The 18,335-nt window shown below is 39.6% G+C and overlaps 1 protein-coding gene across 2 annotated transcripts in view; it reads left to right on the top strand.

The window, feature by feature from the left end:
* The window catches only part of LOC126164039 (serine/threonine-protein kinase NLK), a 436,819-nt gene that overhangs the window by 386,756 nt on the left and 31,728 nt on the right, over positions 1-18,335 (top strand). For both annotated transcript variants that reach the window (XR_007535407.1, XM_049920206.1), the window contains exon 7: positions 331-519. Coding sequence is in view for 1 of the 2 variants with exons in the window: in XM_049920206.1 (XP_049776163.1) it covers positions 331-519 (189 nt within the window). In the remaining variant the exon portion in view is untranslated. The remainder of the gene's footprint in view (positions 1-330; positions 520-18,335) is intronic.

Below are 18,335 nucleotides of genomic sequence, written 5' to 3'. Positions count from 1 at the left end.
AAACAACTGATAAAAATGTAGACTTTGCCCCCAGTCTAGCACATGAGAAACTGAATATGATTTTTGCTCGTTCCTACACTTTTTTTCTGAGGTACATTGCATGTGGAACAACATATCATGGGATTATGTATTACCCTAAAGAAAACGTAAATGACAATAGTCATTTAACTGGAATTTCCTATGTGACATGAGAGAGTAGAAAAATTTGAAGTTGGCTTTTGTGAAATGTGGTATGAAATTGATCCCTAATCATCTATTTCTGATTGTGTGCTCAGATTTTGTTACAGTGCAGATTAGATCATATAGTTAAAACACGATTATTTCTTTCAGCTGGAGTTAATAACGGAACTACTTGGCACACCGTCGCTGGAAGACATGCGGTACGCTTGTGACGGGGCACGAACCCACATGCTGCGACGTGCGCCTAAGCCGCCCTCCATGGCTGCTCTATACACTCTCTCCTCACAAGCCACACATGAGGCAGTGCACCTGCTGTGCCAGATGCTGGTTTTTGACCCTGTAAGTAACCACACATTGTGAAAAAAGTCTATTAATGGAAATCAGAAAAGGGAAATTACATTGTAGCAATTATTCTCTCTTTATGATTCTAAATTTCCACTCATACTCTGCATTATAAACTATTTGTGTCAAAGTAATATGACAAACCAAGCTGAAATCCAACCAAAGTACAGTTCCGTCGACTTACCTAGTAGTAGTAAGATTTGGCGGAAAACTTTTTGCTGAACCATACGTTTTATAATTGTAAGCAGTTATGGTGATTGTTCCATCAGCTGCTATCCAAGAAATGGTGGTTGAAAGAACTTGACATTATATTATTATTGTTGTTGTTATAGTAACAGCAGTAATAATTCACCATTACACCAGAATGTGTCTGCTTCGAAAACTAATTTTGAACAGGAAAGCAGATATTGAAAACAGTGAGGCAAAAGAAAAATCCTCGGAACAAATTGCATAGGTTAATCAGTTGTGACAAAACACAAACATTAGGAAACTTGGATTCAAATTTACAGCTACACTGAGAAAATGAAACCGTGTGATTTGTCAAAATTATAAACTTAACTAACAAAACAATTCATTTTAATACAATTTTACAATATTTTGCTTATGTATATAGACTGAAGCAGCAAGTGAAAATTTGTACCGAGGCTGGGAATCGAACCTGGTTCGCCTACTTAATAGGCAAGTGCATTTGCCGCTAAGCCACCTTGGCATAGCAGTTCGCACAACTGCACTGAGTACCTGGCAAACATCCTTGCTTGATCCATATTCTCACTGCTACTCCAGTTTACTTTAAATTCCCCATTACACACAAACAGAATTGCTGAGGCACTCGATATTCTGGAATAGACCTCAGCATCGAATGTAAATGAGGCATCTGGCCTGAAACGCAAGTGCAGGTACTGATACAAATGAAATGAAACAATTTCAGAGACTTCACTAGTCTGTGTGAGACCAGTAAAGTCTCTGAAATTGTGTCATTTCATATTTAGCTTACTTTTTAAATTACAGTCAGTTAAATTGTGCTTACATCTGTTAACCTTTGCCAATAATACTCACTTCATGGTGAATGGATATAGATGTAGCCGTTATATGTTAACAGATTTTATGAGGTAAAATCGAGCAGATTTCAAAAATTGTTTACACAACAAGCTCACAAGTGCAGTAACATTGAGAATAGTATGTCTGAAGGCAAGTTTTACCTTTTCTTAGACAAAGAGACACGTTACATGTTGAACACATCCACAGTCGTCTAACAGGAACAGAACGTTTGCTGCATACTGCCTACCTTTCAGATATGGTCTGATTTGGCATTAACCTTCCAATCTAATTTATTGTTTCACATGTGATTAACATTTTTTGAGAGTTATGCTCTTCCATTTTTGAATTGCATCACTGCTGTGCACAGTAGCTTTGGCAAACAGTCCTTCGTACATTTTCCTTCAGGCGTCTTTATTGTGAACTGCTCCATCTCAGTTTTTTTGTGGATGATAAATGGATTCACTAAACACACATCATTCAAGTGAAAATAAAGGAAAGGAAAAAAAACCTATACCACTATTTCTTACTTTTGCAATCACAACGATAGCCTCGTTTTAGATGATCAATATTGACAACAAAATTTATACTCCTGTTACAGTTGTGCATCCACTTGTAAATTGATACCCCATGATTGCTGACTATTGTGTGAAAGATTTTCATTTCATCCATTTATCTTCCTTAAGTTTTGGGAGAAATTTACTTGTAGTGTTCACAGTTCCAACTGCAAACAATCTCTGGGATTTTAGTAGGATGAAGAGATTATAAAAAGTGAATAATTTTATCCATGAAAACAATATGATTTTTATCATAAAGTTCTTCACATAAACTTGTAACGACTGATGCACCCAGTCCCATTTCAGACTTCCCTTTACTTATTTTTCCAGTATAAATTAGGAACTTAAAGTTATGTGCAGATTCATCACACAACATCTATGTTTTATAGCCTCTTTTCACAGGCTTGTCCCTCACATACTGATTCATCGAGCTACAAGTGATGATTACATTTCATTACGTTGTCAATTGATTCTTTACCATTTTCTTTGAAGCATGATAATATTATGTTATCACTGTTTGCGAGTAGTTCGTATGTAGGGTCACTAGCAGAGTGTTCAAACAAACTTATATCACTTTCTGAGCCTGATGGAAAGTCCTCAAAAAGAAGTTTTCAAATTTCATCATAACTAAGACATCTCCTAGCCTTACTAGTTGAAAACTGCATATCAGTTGCATGGTAGTTAGCAATGCTAACCTAGATTAAAGTAACAAAAATATGAAATGAATAAACTTGTTTTACATAACTGTTGCTTAAGTTTGTTAGCATGAACTAAAATTATGTATGGAAATTCTTACTTGAAAATGAAAGTAGTGTATATGAGGCAAATTTGATCTTCAAAACCTACACCAGCTAAACCAAGCAAAACTTCTGCAAACAGATTGTAATGCAGTGACAATAGGAAAGCAAAATGTATAGTGTCCAGTTCCTTGCCATCTAGGGAGAACACGCCAGTTCAGCCAAAAGGTTTTGTCAAATAAGCGGTTGACATTGATAACCACCACTCTTGAAAGAGTTAAAAGAGAAAATGTTGAATTTTATGAAACCAGGAGTAAAGCAAAAACAGAACAACTGATTTTGGAAATTTTTCACTGGCACTTGGGCTGAACAAGCAAAAAAGCTCATAACAAAAGAATGACAGAAATATGGAAACAGAAGAAGGCCAACCAACATTTCTACACACTTGACCTATATGGACACATTTGAGTAAAAATTATTGTTATTATTATTAGTGGTGATGGCAATGGTAGCATTTGTAAAATGTTGGTGGGGATAAATTTTAGATGAGACAACTGGAGTGTGGCTTCACTGAGAGTTGTATGTAAAACTATATTACTCATATTATCTGGCAGTCATCTTGTATAAAACACATGCAAAACTGTACAGAAATGGAATCTAATATGAGACCAAGAGAAATTTATTCATCTGCAACTGTCGAAAATGGAAGAGCAGATTCTTTGCCAGTTTTTTATGAATGCCTGTCCATAATAAAATTTTTGCTAAGTACAATATTCCTGTTTATCGACATGAAAAATATGTACCAAGCTACCACATGAAAAATCTATAAAAACTCAATATTGATACCCACTGCTTGCAGAGAAGCATCATAGTTTCACTTATGGAGAGCTTGGAATCTGTGTAAATAACATCAAACTACTACGTCTAGCGACATGAATTTGTATTTAATTTCTACCAGTGTTGAAAAGTAGAGATTTCTTGTGAACAAATTGGTATGCATTGCCTTATTAGAGCTTAAATACTATAGATAATATGGAGCTGTTCCACCTATCATTCCTAATTAATTTTGCATGTACCTATGTTGTACTTCTGGTACAGATTCAGACTGATAATTTACATAAATACAAAGCAAAAGTTTAAATCCTCTCTACTAATACATTTTGAATAATTTTTACCATAATAACTAAACCATATTGAGTTGTCGCTCGTGAAAAGGAGTGTTGAGCTATTGCCAGAAGGACTCGATTTTTCACAAAAACATAATAAAATGCCCTATCTCCAAACATTTTTTTAAAGAAAGGTTCAGAAACTGACCGAATGTGGCTGATGACTAAATGGAGCTCATGTAATGGATTATAACAGCCTCTAACAATATTAAAGTGAAAGACAAGCAAAAATAGACGGAGCTAATGGATCTGCCATAGAAGCAAGTGCACAATAAAACTGTATTGTGAGATCAGATTATGACCTCAGAAGGCAGTTGCGTAGTACAAAATTGAAGAAGTTAAGGAGAAGAAGGAAACATTTAAATTACGTGAAGTCATTGCTTAAATTACTGAATAAAGTACAGTTTTCAACGTGGGTTGTATGTCCTTTGAGAAAGCTGATATACAGTTCCATCTTCTGTGAAAAAATATTGGAAGAACTGATTAAAACATTTATTTAAAGATTTTAAGAGAATAATTAATTACATGATTTTATTTTCTTCTAGGCTTCTCAAAAAAAGTATTTTATTGTTTGAGATATTGTGGACTATTGTTACAAGACAGCATGGGGTAAATCTGTTATGTTCATACAGGAAGAAGATACTTCCGGACCATTCATATATGCACAACTGATAAATGAAACATTGCGAAAGTTTTTGAATTTCAGGAGTTGCTGATGTTTCGCACTAGTGTCCCCATTGTGACAAAATCTCAACAAATGGAATCTGTGGCTTGGCTAGTCATTGATAGGATTCATATTGGTCGGTGGCATTGTGAGGTATCATATTTCAGTGGAGTGAAATTTCATGACTGTGGGCCTCCCTTCAAACAAAAGGAAATCTAAGCAATCTCATTCACCCAACCACATGCAGCCGTCAGCTCTCACCCCCAGCATACCAGGAAAGTGGCAGAGTACACAGCAGAACAGTGGAAAATTCTACACAGTGAGTGACCCCTGAGTTCTTTAGGCAATTCCTTGAACAATGTTATTGACATTGTTCAGAGAAAAATCTTAGATGGCAAAACACCATATGAAGCTGAATTTTCTCCTTTGAGCCATTTCAGGTTAATACAGCTCTGTCAACCAATGTGTTTGTATTTGAAGACTGTTTAGTAATAACTTGTTTATGCATGAAACATTTCATTTGAGCAGAAATTGGCTTGGGCATGTATTGATTTCCACATCGCCGAAAATGTTTCTTTGGTAGTTCAAAGCTATAGGAGCAAACTGAGACAGTGTATTTCTGTTTTTTAGAATAATGAGAGATTGGGTCCATGAAATTCTGTTGGTTTTTGGCATACTACCTGACAAACCTGGCATTCACGGGTATTCATTTTGCCAATTTTCTGTTAAGAACAAAAATAAAAGATGAGTTGTGTTTGTAGTGAAGTACTAGTTTCATTTCCATGTATTAGTGAGAACACCATTGAAATTATGAAACAGCTCCATCAACACACATTGTTTTCGCCTACTGTTGTTTGTGCTTCCCAGTTGTAAGGTGTCAATAGTGCTGCCAGGTGTTAGGGATTTCCTTAAATTGACTCGATTGTAGGAAGGTCCAGTACTAAAGAAGAAACATAATAAAACCTCATACATAATGTGGCATTTTTGCACATATCTCAGTGCTTTATGACATTGTACCTCCTGATGTGTGTTTCATACAGTGCTTTATGACATTGTACCTTCTGATGTGTGTTTCATACAGTGATACTCCACCAACCAAAACAAACATCATACAGTGATATTATTTTGTAGGTACATTCAGTGGCGTATGTGAATACTGTCTGCAAAATGTGTTACGAACAGAGTTAGTAAAAATGAAGTAATAAATTTAAAAGTCACGTAGACTGCAGCAGCTAGTCACGAATCTCAGTGTTCGTGATGTCTTCCCTCACGAACTAGGGTGCTACGATACAGACTTTTTTAGGTGCATTTCGCTGCATATGTGGATACTGCCTGCAAAATTTATTGTGAATAGAGTTAGTAGCATGGCAAAACTTGGTAGATACACTAATTTGTTAATGCAAAACTGATTTACACTGGAAAAAAATTGGTTCCAATTTTGGCCACCAGCTGCAAATCTAGTGCTGTGAATGCAAGAAAGATGTAAAGAAATGTTCCCGTTGTAATGGATTATGAATGGAATGTGGACAGAAAAGGTCAAACGAGCGAGAAAGGAATAATATCGATTTTTATTATGAATGAGGATTGTAGAGGGCTGGCTGACAGCTCAGAGGGAAGCAGGAGGTGTGTGCCAGGCAAAGGTAGCAAGTTTAGAGCATAGAAGTGAGGCACACGTATAACTGACAAGTCGCTGCAGCTCCCGATGACGACGGCACAGAAAAAGTGGGTGCCGGCGAGATGGACCCAGATGACGTGTGTCGTGAAGCGGTCACCGAACTCGAGCACGTCGTGTCGAGTAGTGTGTTCTGCCACTGCCGGTCAGCTCCGCTCGCTGCCCCCGTTCGGTGACGTCCGTTCGTTCTCGTGGACAGCAGATGCCCAAATAAAGTGCTATCTAGAGTTTGCAACAGAGCTGGTACGTGGCGTGACTTCTTTCCCGGGTGGCTCTCCTCCGATTGGATTCAGTACTCGGGCAAATAGTGCACTCGTATCTTCCACGAGGGTGTGACCCCTGCAACGAGGAGTTAGGAGTGGGAATACGAGTGGCCTAAGGATAGACCAGGATATTGTGGTGGTTGTATGGGCAGCTTAACAGTACTCCCCTTCCCTCAGTATGCTGAAGGTCTTACAGGCTGGTTAAGCTCCAAACCCAGCTCGTAAGCAGATCTCCTGTGCCGTATCCTCTCATGACCCCGATCCTCCTTCCACCTCAGAGAACCGACTGCAAAGCAGCATTCCTCTCACTGTACAAGTATCGTCTTCTCCCTGCTGGAACAACCAAACCGTGTCTTTCACGAGGGTTTCAACTGTCTATCAGTGTGCCCAGAAATGGGGGACATCTTACTAACAATCCTTCACACGCTTCCTAAAGTCTCGTTTTGCCGTCAGTCTGATCTGCACGACATCCCGGTCTGTCCCTACTCCACTCTCGACCCCTCATCGTAAGGGGCGTATACCGGCAGGAGACTCGGGTGCGAAACGTGCTTTATTCGCCCACCCGGCTCGTCTTACTCTAGTTGTGTCACAGGCTTATCCTGTGCCACCAGAGGCAGAACCCCCCTGTGAGAGCAGCCACGTCATGTACTGGCCCTGCTGCAATTTATGCACAGCATTTTATTTGGGCACAACTACAACTGAATTTCCCCTTATGGCAAACTGCCACGTTGTGGCAAAATGTGCTGCTGAGCACGGTGTGCTCGAGTTACGTGGCTGCTACGTGACGAGCACCATCTGGATCCTAATCTGGCACCAGCTTTGCTGAACTACATATATGGAAGATATCTTCACAACATATCCTTTGCTCCCATAAGTCTCCTGGACGCAATCCCAACTAATCCGTTGCACCCGTACCGTCTATCGAACAGCCTCCCCTTCTCCTGCGTAGGCTCTCAATCGAATTCTCCGTGTCATGTCGTCGTGAACTGCACAAATTCGTCACACATTCACGTGCTGTCTCTTCCTCCTGAATTCCTACCCCTACGTGCCTATTGCCATCGTCCTCCGCTCCTCCCCCCCTCCCCCATCTTTTTTCACACCCCATCCGACACAACCGCTCGACACAATCTAACTACCTCATTTTTTGTGTGTGTCTTTCTGGGGTCACACTTGGGTCTTCCTCATTTTGCCCCAACTTTTTTACCTTCAAAAATTGTTACACTAACACTATAAATGTTTTATATTTGGTTAGATGTACTCTAGAAAAAATTTTTGTCTCAATAAAATGACATTAAGCCGTGCCAGTTAGAGTGGCAAATTTTTGTAGTGATGCTTTAAGGTTTTATAGTTTTTAGCCAGTGGAATGTACAGAAAACTGCTACCGGTCAATTTTGTGGAATAGTTATTAATTCCATAAACCGGTTTTCAAACGTTTTTGGGCTTATTTTCACGTGGTGCGCAGGGGGTTTCATAAGCATTTCACAGCGTAATTCTGTAACTGGAAGATTGAATGTGCACTGAAGCATCACCATGAGTATTATATGGCAATTTGGATACAGAAATGAATGTTGTACTTATTGCAACAGTATGGATGACTTTGTTGTTAATATCCATCTATCAGCTTCCATTGTGATGGACATTTTGTAACCGTCACTCACTTTTCACATGATTTGCATGTATACACACAATACTTACTAAACTTTGCCAGCAACCAGCATGTGCTGTACAACTATTACTTGTTACAAAGATCTTCATATGAAGATATAATGCAGAAGCCTACTTTGCTCATTATTTGTTTTTGTTTGCATATAATAAAGTCGATATACAAAATCTTTAATCAAAACTGGCATTAACACAAATGCCCAGAAATAAAATAATATAGTATAAATAAAAAATATAGTATTTGCAGAGAATTGCAACTGTTGGTATGAGCACAAACTTTTATGTTTGAAGGCAAGGACAACATGAACTGATGACTTATTTCTGTTCTTACATTAATGTGATTTGGAGTATTTGTAAAGGCAGCTGTTCATTGCAGGTAGAGGTAATATGTATATAAGTATTGATTTATTTTAACAATAGAAGTGTTGGACATAAAGGACAGGATTTATTGTGTGGTAGGATATTTACATTGACATCAATGTAGTTAGAATATAAAGAGAGGGATAGAGGGGGCTTGGAGGGAGGGGGGGGGGGGGGAGTTTGGCTGACTGATTAGCTGTTTTGAACTAGTTAGTCTTTGAAACTCTGAAGGAAAAATTTGTTTCCCAGTTCAGTCTGGTCATTGATTAGGTAGTCAGATGCCGTATTTGTGTCGATACAGATTCTGATTTCTTCAGGATGGTAAAGTATCGTGCCTTTGTTGTCAAGATGAAGTACTTGGAGGTTCTGTTCTGTGCTGTTTGCAGAATTATTGTGTTGGGCTAGATGCGTGGCAAAGATAGATTTGTTAAGGTTATTATCACATCTGTGTGCTCTTTAAATCTTGTTAAGTTTCTACTAGTTTGTCCAGTTTGGAAGCTCGCTTTGTGTCGTATGTCTCGAAGAGTACGGTGTTCTGGCTACAATAACAGATCGATAATAACAAACACGGCATTTTATTATTTCAAGAATACTGGTACGGGAAAACACTTGCCGTGGAGTTCTGGGACACAGAGGCTGAATGTCAACGAGGCTGACCAGGCCCGACTCCACGAGATGTCGGTCGGCTGGTAGAGTAAACTAAGGTGAAGCGGCGCGCACATCCGACAGTGGAGGCCTCTGCTGGTGCTGTCGTCTTGCATTTTCTGTGGCATGCTGTACAGCTGCACATGCAGATGTCCAGTGTGGAATGTTACGCAGGTCACTACATTTAGCAGTACGGTGAAAAATCCTCTGGAGGCAGACTTACAAATGTGGTCTCCTTGTTTGTGGGTGGTTGTACAGTAATTGGTGGGTTTAATTTCATTGTAAGGATTAGTTTCTCTATTATGGCAGGATTCTACCATTGCCGAAAGCAATTGATTCACTAATTTCTTTTTCTTTACATCTTTCACTTGTGTCCATTGCGATTTTCAGCATGCGATTAACCGTTGTCCTGACAGATGTTTTTTTTATGTTGACGTGGATGGCAAGAAAAGTTGTTTATGCTAGTATTGGTGCTAGTTAGCTTCCTGAAAATTTGTAAGTTATGCTTTTAAATTTTATTTGAGATAATGCCTTTTGGTTTAATGTTCTACAGAGAACTGAATCTTATGGTGTAATTTATTAAGTTATTTGGCTAGATTTTCTATTTCTTTTGTTGTTCCATTGATCAGAATGAGTGTGTCATCAACATAGCATTTGTAGTAAAGATCTAAAATAGTTGTTTTCAACATAATTAATATATATGTTTGCTAGCAAGTCTGTAAGACAACTACTCATTGCCAATCCATCTTCCTGAATGTGAAACTTGTTGAACTGGTAGTAGTTGTGTGATAATACAAGTTCCAAGATCTCTATGAGTTGGTAGATTTCAGCTCTGTTCATTGTTCCATGTTCGAGTATGTTATTTCGTATTGTACTGATTGCTTGCTTGACAGGTATGTCTGTATATTAGTAGACTGTGTGAAGAATGCAAATCTAGCTGTGGCTGCAGTGGGGTATCGTAATGTGCTGCTGATGATCTCATAACTGTTTTGGACAGAGAAATGATATTCAAATACATATGCCTCACAGGTAGATTCATTAAGTTTCCTGCTGATTTTATAGCTTGGAGTATTGATAGAATTCATAATGGGGTGTATTATACAATCTAGTTCAGACATCTTAGGTTGTGATCTCGATTTTGGTGCTGATAGGTTCATCACTGCACAATGCTTTGCTTCTATTGGTGTCAATAGAAGTAGCAGTTTTTGAGTTACTCTTTAATTGTTTCTTGGAATTTGAGGTTAGGGTCATATGTTATTTCTTTTGTGGTATTATTTCTGAAAAATTCATGAATTTTGTTAATACAATCAGATTCGTATATGACAACAACTGTGTTGCTCTTGTCTGCTCTGCCAAGAAGGACATTTTCAGTTGAAAATTTGTTGCTGTATCATGCACTTTTTGTTCTGATCTGTGTTTCTCATAATAATGTCATTTGCCTTGTGGACTACAGCATTTTGTTCATTGTACTTTAGTTTAACAGTTGAAATGCAATTTTTGTGGTCACTATTAACGTTTTAATACTGTTTTTACTTAGTGTGGGGGCAATATTGTGCTTAAGGCCTTTGTTTAACAGTTTTAATTCATTACTGCTGAAGCATATTTCTGTATTCTTGACCTTCTTGAAAAATTCGAAATCTTTATCAACACAAAGACAGCCGCTGGTTTCATAACCTTAGTAATTCAAAACAGTTAATCAGTCGACGAATCCCCCCAGTGCCCCCCCTCCCCCTCTTTTCCCCTCTATCCCTCTCTTTACATCCTTATTATATTGATGTCAATGTAAATGTCCTACCACAGAACAAATCCTGTACTAAATCATAGGATGAAGGCTTTCATGACCGGATGACATAGCTGCTGGTAAATCTTTCGGGATGTGAGGTCGTGGTCCAAGAAACTCTCCTGTTCGAGGCGTTTTGTCCAGGACTGCGCTAGACATCCTCCGATGCACTCCTCCGATGAGGCTACCCTACTGACCAGTCGGACGCCCGAGAGCTACATACATACTGTAGGAAAGGGGGCACGGTCAGAGTAACATGTGATGAGCAGATTTCGTATACGTGCTTCTATATTCGTGAAAATAAGTCAAGTACTCCAGTCTGTGAAGGATAAATGCCCTCCTCTGTCGACATGTGGTTTATACAAAATTCCGTGTACGTGTGGTGAAGTTTATATTGAAACTACCAAGCAGAGCGCAGATACACAGCTAAAAGAGCACAAAATTTTTTGCAGACTAGGAAAAATAGAGAAATCAGCTGTAGCAGAGCACGCTCTTCAGTCAGGAAATGACGAAGTAAAGCTTTCTGAAACAGAAATTTTATCTACATTGTCAACTGTGTAGAGAAGTCATTAAAATTTATAAGCATCAGGATAATTTTAATGGAAAAGAGGAGGCAATGAAACTTAGTGGCATATGGACAGTAGCTCTGCAGAATTGCTAGAAAATTTTGTCTTTGACAAGACAACAATCGATAGTTAAGTTTTATCTCTGACAAGGATTATCTCTGCTCGTCACACGTTACTTCGACCACGCCTCCTTTCCTACAGTATATGTGTAGCTCTCGGACGTCCGACCGGTCAGTCGGCTAGACTCATCGGAGGAGTGCCTCTGAGGATGTGCAGTGCAGTTCTGGACGAAATGTCAGAAACAGAAGAGTTTCTTGGACCAGGACCTCACATCCCAAAAGGTTTACCGGCAGCCTGTACTAAATGTCTGAGCTTTCTACTCTAAAAATAAATCATCACTTACACACGTAGTACCTTTAGCTGCAATAAAAAGAAACTGTTATAACCCTATAGTGTGAACAAGTCATCAAATGACACGTGCCTCCGCAGCCAGTGTAAAGATGTAGCCTCTCGACAGCACAGACAGTGCAGTGAGTGCTGTGTCGTGTGCAAAGCAGCCTCAGATAAGCTGGCATGCCAGGCCCTCGCCTAGACTAACGTTTATATGACAATTGTATGCTCACGTGTTAGACTGTGTTTTAATGTGTCGTACAGTTAAGAAATGTTGTATTGTTTTGTACTTCATTTGGTGTATCCCTTCATGTGAAAGCAGGATGAAACCTCGTAGGACTTACGATATTGTTTTTGTACGGCATTACAATGTAACTGCGACAACTGTGGTATTGTACTCTGTGTATTTAATTTCTCTGTTTGTTGTAGCCAGTGTGTCACAGATAAAATTCTTCAATCTTTTGTTGAACAGAAGTGAACTCTCACCAACCGGCAGCAGACAGTCGAAGCCACTAAATTGTTGGCATTAAACACCGTGTCGATGTGCCACTGTTCTCTGCCATTGACACACCCGCCCACATTTCTGCCATACCACGCTTTTGGAAACATTTTCAAGCTTTTGGAGCCGCCGACCTCGACGTGTGTAACGCTTTCTTTGTGCCGTGGATTTCTCCTTGTGTCTGTCACCTTTTATGTTAGCTAGCTCCACTTCAGGAACCTGATGGTCTCTCTTTTGATGCAGGTGTTGCGCGATCACTCTGGGAGTCGGCACAGACACAAACGAGGAAGGGGAGAAGTTGTGACACCCGGTGGCAGAAGTCCAGAGTGATCTGTTTGTGCAATTACAGATTAACAGAACTATTAATTTGTAAAAAGGAAAAAAAAGACCATAAATTAACTTCTCGTTACAAGATGGCTCTGAAAGCGTGTATAAAAGTAATTGCACATAGGAGGCGAGGCACAGGAAGCACAAAGTCTGCGACTGAGTGGGGCCGACCTGTGACGGGCAGCCGGTCTAGGTGGAATCGACCGGTAGCTTTTTTGTGGGAGGAGGGATGTGTTGAGGAGTTTGGTGTAGTGGTGTCAGTGCCAGTAGGTTTTCTGTAAACATTGAAAGCTACCTTGTGGTTCTGTTTATGTCAAGAAATGGTGTGGTGTTGTCTTCTTCCTGTTCAAAGGTGAATTGAATATTTTTATGTAGGCTATTGAATTTGTTAAAGAGGTTTGTCACTTCATCTTCTGTGCCATCAAATAGAATGAGGGTGTCATCTACATATTTCTTATAGAATTTAACTTTGCTTGTGATGTTATCATTTAGTGTTAGAATTTTATTTTCTATATGGTTGATAAATATTTCAGGTAATAGGCCACTGAGAGGGGTTCCCATTGCTAGTCCTTGGTCCTGCTTGTAAATTTTATTGTTAAAAGAGAAGTAATTATGTGAGAGCACTAGATTAAGTACATCTACAAGTTCTATGATATCTGGTTTGCTCATTGTCTTGTTTCTCAATAGGTTCATTCTTATTATCTCAACTGTTTCATCTACACATATACTGCTGTAAAGGTTAACAATATTTAGGGATAGAAGCTTGGCTTGAGGTGGTATCGTCAAATCTTTCAAACTGTTAATAAGTTCATAGCTGTTCTTTAAGGAATATGATTTTTCAAATGTGTAGTTTTCTAGAAGTATGTCATTTAGTTCTCTCATTAATTTGTAGGCTGGGCTATTAATTGAGTTCACAATAAGCCTGATACATGTGTTGGTTTTATGGACTTTTGGTTGTGCTCTGTGTTTGGGGGCTGTTGGGTTCATCACAATAAGATCTTGTACTTCATTACTGTTGTTGAGGCATTTTCTTATTTTAGCTTGAAACTTTGGTGTGGGGTCAACTTGGACTTCCAGTATGTGGTTGTTTGCAAAGAATTCAAGTGTTCTGTGTAAATAATCATCCTTAAACATAATAACTGTTGTGGAATCTTTATCAGATTTTACTGCCAGAGGATTATGGTTTTGTAGTTTCTTATTGATTGACTGGAGTACATTTATTTCAAAGTTGTTATTTCAAAGTTGTTTGTTTTTGTTGCTTTTGTGGTTATGTGTTTCTGTATAATTTTATTAGCCTTGTGGCCTGTTTCAATTTGTTCAATGTCATTAAGTTTTGCAAAGTCACTGGCTATCTTTAGTGAGCATGTGGTGTCTTTTACGTTTTTGTGATTGATGCTTGGATTTATATTATGCTTCAAACCCTTATTTAGTAGAGACATTTCTGTCTTGACTGAATTCAATATTGGTTGAATTTACAACTCTTGGGAAAAATTTGTGGGGATTACTATTCTTATTTACATATTTATCGATAGGCAGCTTGTTTGTGGACCGTGACTGTGTGGGATAATTATTTATTTCAAGTTTCTGCTACCAGTCACTTGTTATTTTGTTTTATGCGTAATATAACATAATGCAACACGTTTGAAACATGTTCTGTTCATTTTCAAGCGTTAATACATACATAGAGAAATGTTACTTAAAAATAAACAGTCTTAAACTAGATTAGTCCAGAACACTTTGTCCATTGTTTTTTAATTTTTAATGCAGCTGCTGGTGTGCCATTTGTGGGGAAGGAGGGGGCAGTGTATATCTAGAAATCGAAATCAGTGATGTCTTCTGCTGGTGTTACGAAAATAGTGTGAAAGGTTTTTATATGACAGTTGATCAACTCACATTAAAGACACAGGGCACCCTTTGAAAATCAAAGACAACCTCAAAATCTTACACAAAATAGGAAAAAGTGAAAGAATGCATATCATGGAAGAAATGGAAATTTTCATACATAAAACAAAGCATGGAGATTCTTAATGAAATTGTGGTGTCACCACCAGACACCACACTTGCTAGGTGGTAGCTTTAAATTGGCCGCGGTCCGTTAGTACATGTCGGACCCGCGTGTCGCCACTGTCAGTACTTGCAGACCTAGCGCCACCACATGGCAGGTCTAGAAAGACGGACTAGCACTCGCCCCAGTTGTACGACGACTTTGCTAGCGACTACACTGAAGAAGCCTTTCTCTCATTTGCCGAGAGACAGTTAGAATAGCCTTCAGCTAAGTCCATGACTACGACCTAGCAAGGCGCCATTTGCCTTACAGTGATTGTAATTAACCGTATCTGGAGATAGTCTCACTTGTATCGTCAATAGAGATGTACCACAAGGATGAAGTAAAGTTAAGTATCCGAGGAACTGCATACTTTTCTCTATAGCATTCACAAAGTATCCTGTTCCAGAACTCACGCCAGCCGGCGTGTGTGTACGCGTGCCTTTCGGCTACTTCAGAGTGGCGTGGCTGTCTTGCTACGCCACAACAGAAATAACCGTATTCAAAAACTCAAAATTCTTCAACAGTCTTAAGCCAGTTCTAACTCAATAGATTCAAGAAGTGTCAACGTAAATAATTGACTAGAACCAAGAATATCGATACAAAACCTCGATAATCGATACAGACTCACATGCTACAGTCCACCATCTTGTGTTGTGTGTATAACATCGAAGCAATTTGTGCAGTGGCAATCAGTGACAAAATATAATGTGCAATAGTGTAATGTCAATCAACAGCTCTGCCATTACAACAGTGATGCTAGTGAAGCAGCAAGACGATGAAATTGTAAGTGATCAACTGTCATATAAAAACCTTTCAAACTATTTTCATAACACATAACTGAAGCAAATCTATCTACATCCGATATAGGCTGTAATATACATAGTCAACAACAAAGAAGAAAACCGGCAGAAGACATCACTGATTTCGATTTCAACATGTTCGAAACGCATTGCATTATGTTAGATTAAGCATAAAATAAAATAAAAAGTGACTGGTAACAGAAACTTGAAATAAATAATTATCCCACCCAGTCACAGTCCACAAACATAGCCTTTATGGCTGAAAATAATTGAGATTACGTGTGTTGTGAAAGCCGGTCCTAGTGTGCCGCACAGCGAGTCGCACCACAGGCCTCTCTTTCCCTGTGGCCTGCCCTCCACTGCCCCTGGCAGAGTATTCGTATCAGTTTTGAAGGTCCATTCCTTAACTGTTTTTTGCTCGTAGTAGTTGACGCTTTCTCGAAAGTCCCTCATGTGCTCGTCCACATCCACAGCGGCTACAGTCACGGCTTACTCGAAGATTTTTTTCCACAGAAGTATTGCCGTATGCGCTCGTGACGCACAGTGACTCACTGTTTATATTGAGAAAACTTTTGTAAAATGAGTGACATCCGGCATGTTAAGGCTATTCCCTTTCATCCACAGCCCGACGGAGAGGTGGAGTGTCCGGTCTGTACATTCGGTCCTTTCCCTAGGACACAGTCTATAGGTTCTCAAGTTCTCGTAGGCTCACTCCAGTCAGTGATCGTACCCCGGTGGAGTTGCCACCGGCCCCGTGTACTGCTCCATCTGCTCTGGCCGATGCCTAGCCACCACAGGCATCACGGGCTCCTTTCCCTGTGACCTGCTCTCTGTCGCCACTCGCACCGACCGTGTCCGTCCTCTGCCGTCCGGGCCCGAGGGCTCGGCCGGCACCCTGAGTGGACACCGGCAGTTCTCCGTTGCTGCCGAGTCGGCTGCCGCCGCGTCACGTGCGCCTCCGACGGCTCGGTACCTTGCGACTACGACCGGCTCTGCCCACACGTGCACGGGATAGGCCTGTGCCCCGTCCGCCGCTTCCGCTGTCCGCTTTGACACTCGTGCAGCAGTCTGTGCCCTTTCCGGCTCCTGCAGCATCTTCGTTCCGGGTGCCGCTGCTGCCAGGTGGAATAGTCGTCGTCCCGGAAGAAAGGGTATTGCGGAAACGTGACTCGGCCACAGCTCGTGGATGTTTCCGAAATGAAATTTTCGATCCGAAGCGAGGTCAATCCGTGTGAAGTTGCCCAGTGACGGTTGCTTGACCATTTTTGTTTCATATCGGTGCACACTCTGCTGCAGAGTGAAAATCTCATTCTGGGAACATCCCCCAGGCTGTGGCTAAGCCGTGTCTCCGCAATATCCTTTCTTTCGGGAGTGCCAGTTCTGCAGGTTCGCGGGAGAGCTTCTGTAAAGTTTGGAAGGTAGGAGACGAGGTACTGGCAGAAGTAAAGCTGTGAGGACGGGGCGTGAGTCGTGCTCGGTTAGCTCAGTCGGTAGAGCACTTGCCCGCAAAATGCGAAGGTCCCGAGTTCGAGTCTCGGTCCGGCACAGTTTTAATCTGCCAGGAAGTATCGTGATCTTATGGCTGTTGCCTATTTAAATGGTTTATTGTTTCATTCTAATAAAATTTAATTATGACATGTATTTGGTTAACACTATCACCCAATATTCATTTAGTTTATTTATTTTTAACGATGCAGTATTAAACAATAGGAGCTTTCCCTTTTGTTCTGTGGTAATAAAAATGCCCATTTATGTTTAGGTTTATTGTCAATAAAGAAGTGCATTATTGCTGGGTGTGGCATTGTTGCAGTCGGTCTGTTCTGAAACCTCTGTTAGATTGGACGTACATACTTCGAGAGTAAAGAATTTGTTATGTGTTTTGTTCTGTGTGTAATTCGTAATTGATTTTGTGAGATTAACTGGAATGCAATAACGTGGATGAACAGTGCTCTGTTGGACAGATAGAAAGTGGAGTGTGTCACAAAACATTTTACGGTTCTGTTTCAAAAAAGTTGGAAAATGTCAATGACTTTGATGAAGTTAGACAACCTTTGTTTAAATTTAGAGTAAGTTCTTCTGTAACATCGGTGTGTGAGTATCATGAGAAGAAATATATTCTGAAATACAACCACATTTTTGGAAGAAACCTATTACTAAAGGTTTGAGGGAAATAAAACTTGAACATTTGTCCTTGTTATGTGAGAGTGAAACAGCTCCCCATGTGAAACGTAATGTGATTCCTGGAAATTCCCTGTGCCCAAATTGTAACTCAAAAATATTTGTTGTGAATCCAGATCTAGAATCGTGTAACCTTGATGATGGCATTTATATTCCTAATGAGGAAAGTTGTTAGGATATTGGATTTTGCTTGTTGTAAGCTAGACATATCTCCTGCTTCGAAAATAATAAAATTAAGTAGCAGAAAAAGAAATATAGCTATTGAAAATAAACTGCAACAAATTTCAGACAAAATTAGAAAAGACTTGGAATCATGCTTTAATAATACAGATACCAACATTATTTCTAAAGAAGAAGAAAACCTACCACCAGCATCATCAGATACTAAATATTTGAGCTTAATAGAGAAATTAAAAATGAAAAGAGGAAAAAGTTAAAATTTTAATTTTGGTCCCTAACTCATGG

This window comes from Schistocerca cancellata, chromosome 1 (assembly GCF_023864275.1).
Source record: "Schistocerca cancellata isolate TAMUIC-IGC-003103 chromosome 1, iqSchCanc2.1, whole genome shotgun sequence".
Lineage (NCBI taxonomy): Eukaryota > Metazoa > Arthropoda > Insecta > Orthoptera > Acrididae > Schistocerca > Schistocerca cancellata.
This window is presented reverse-complemented; position numbering and strand designations above follow the sequence as displayed.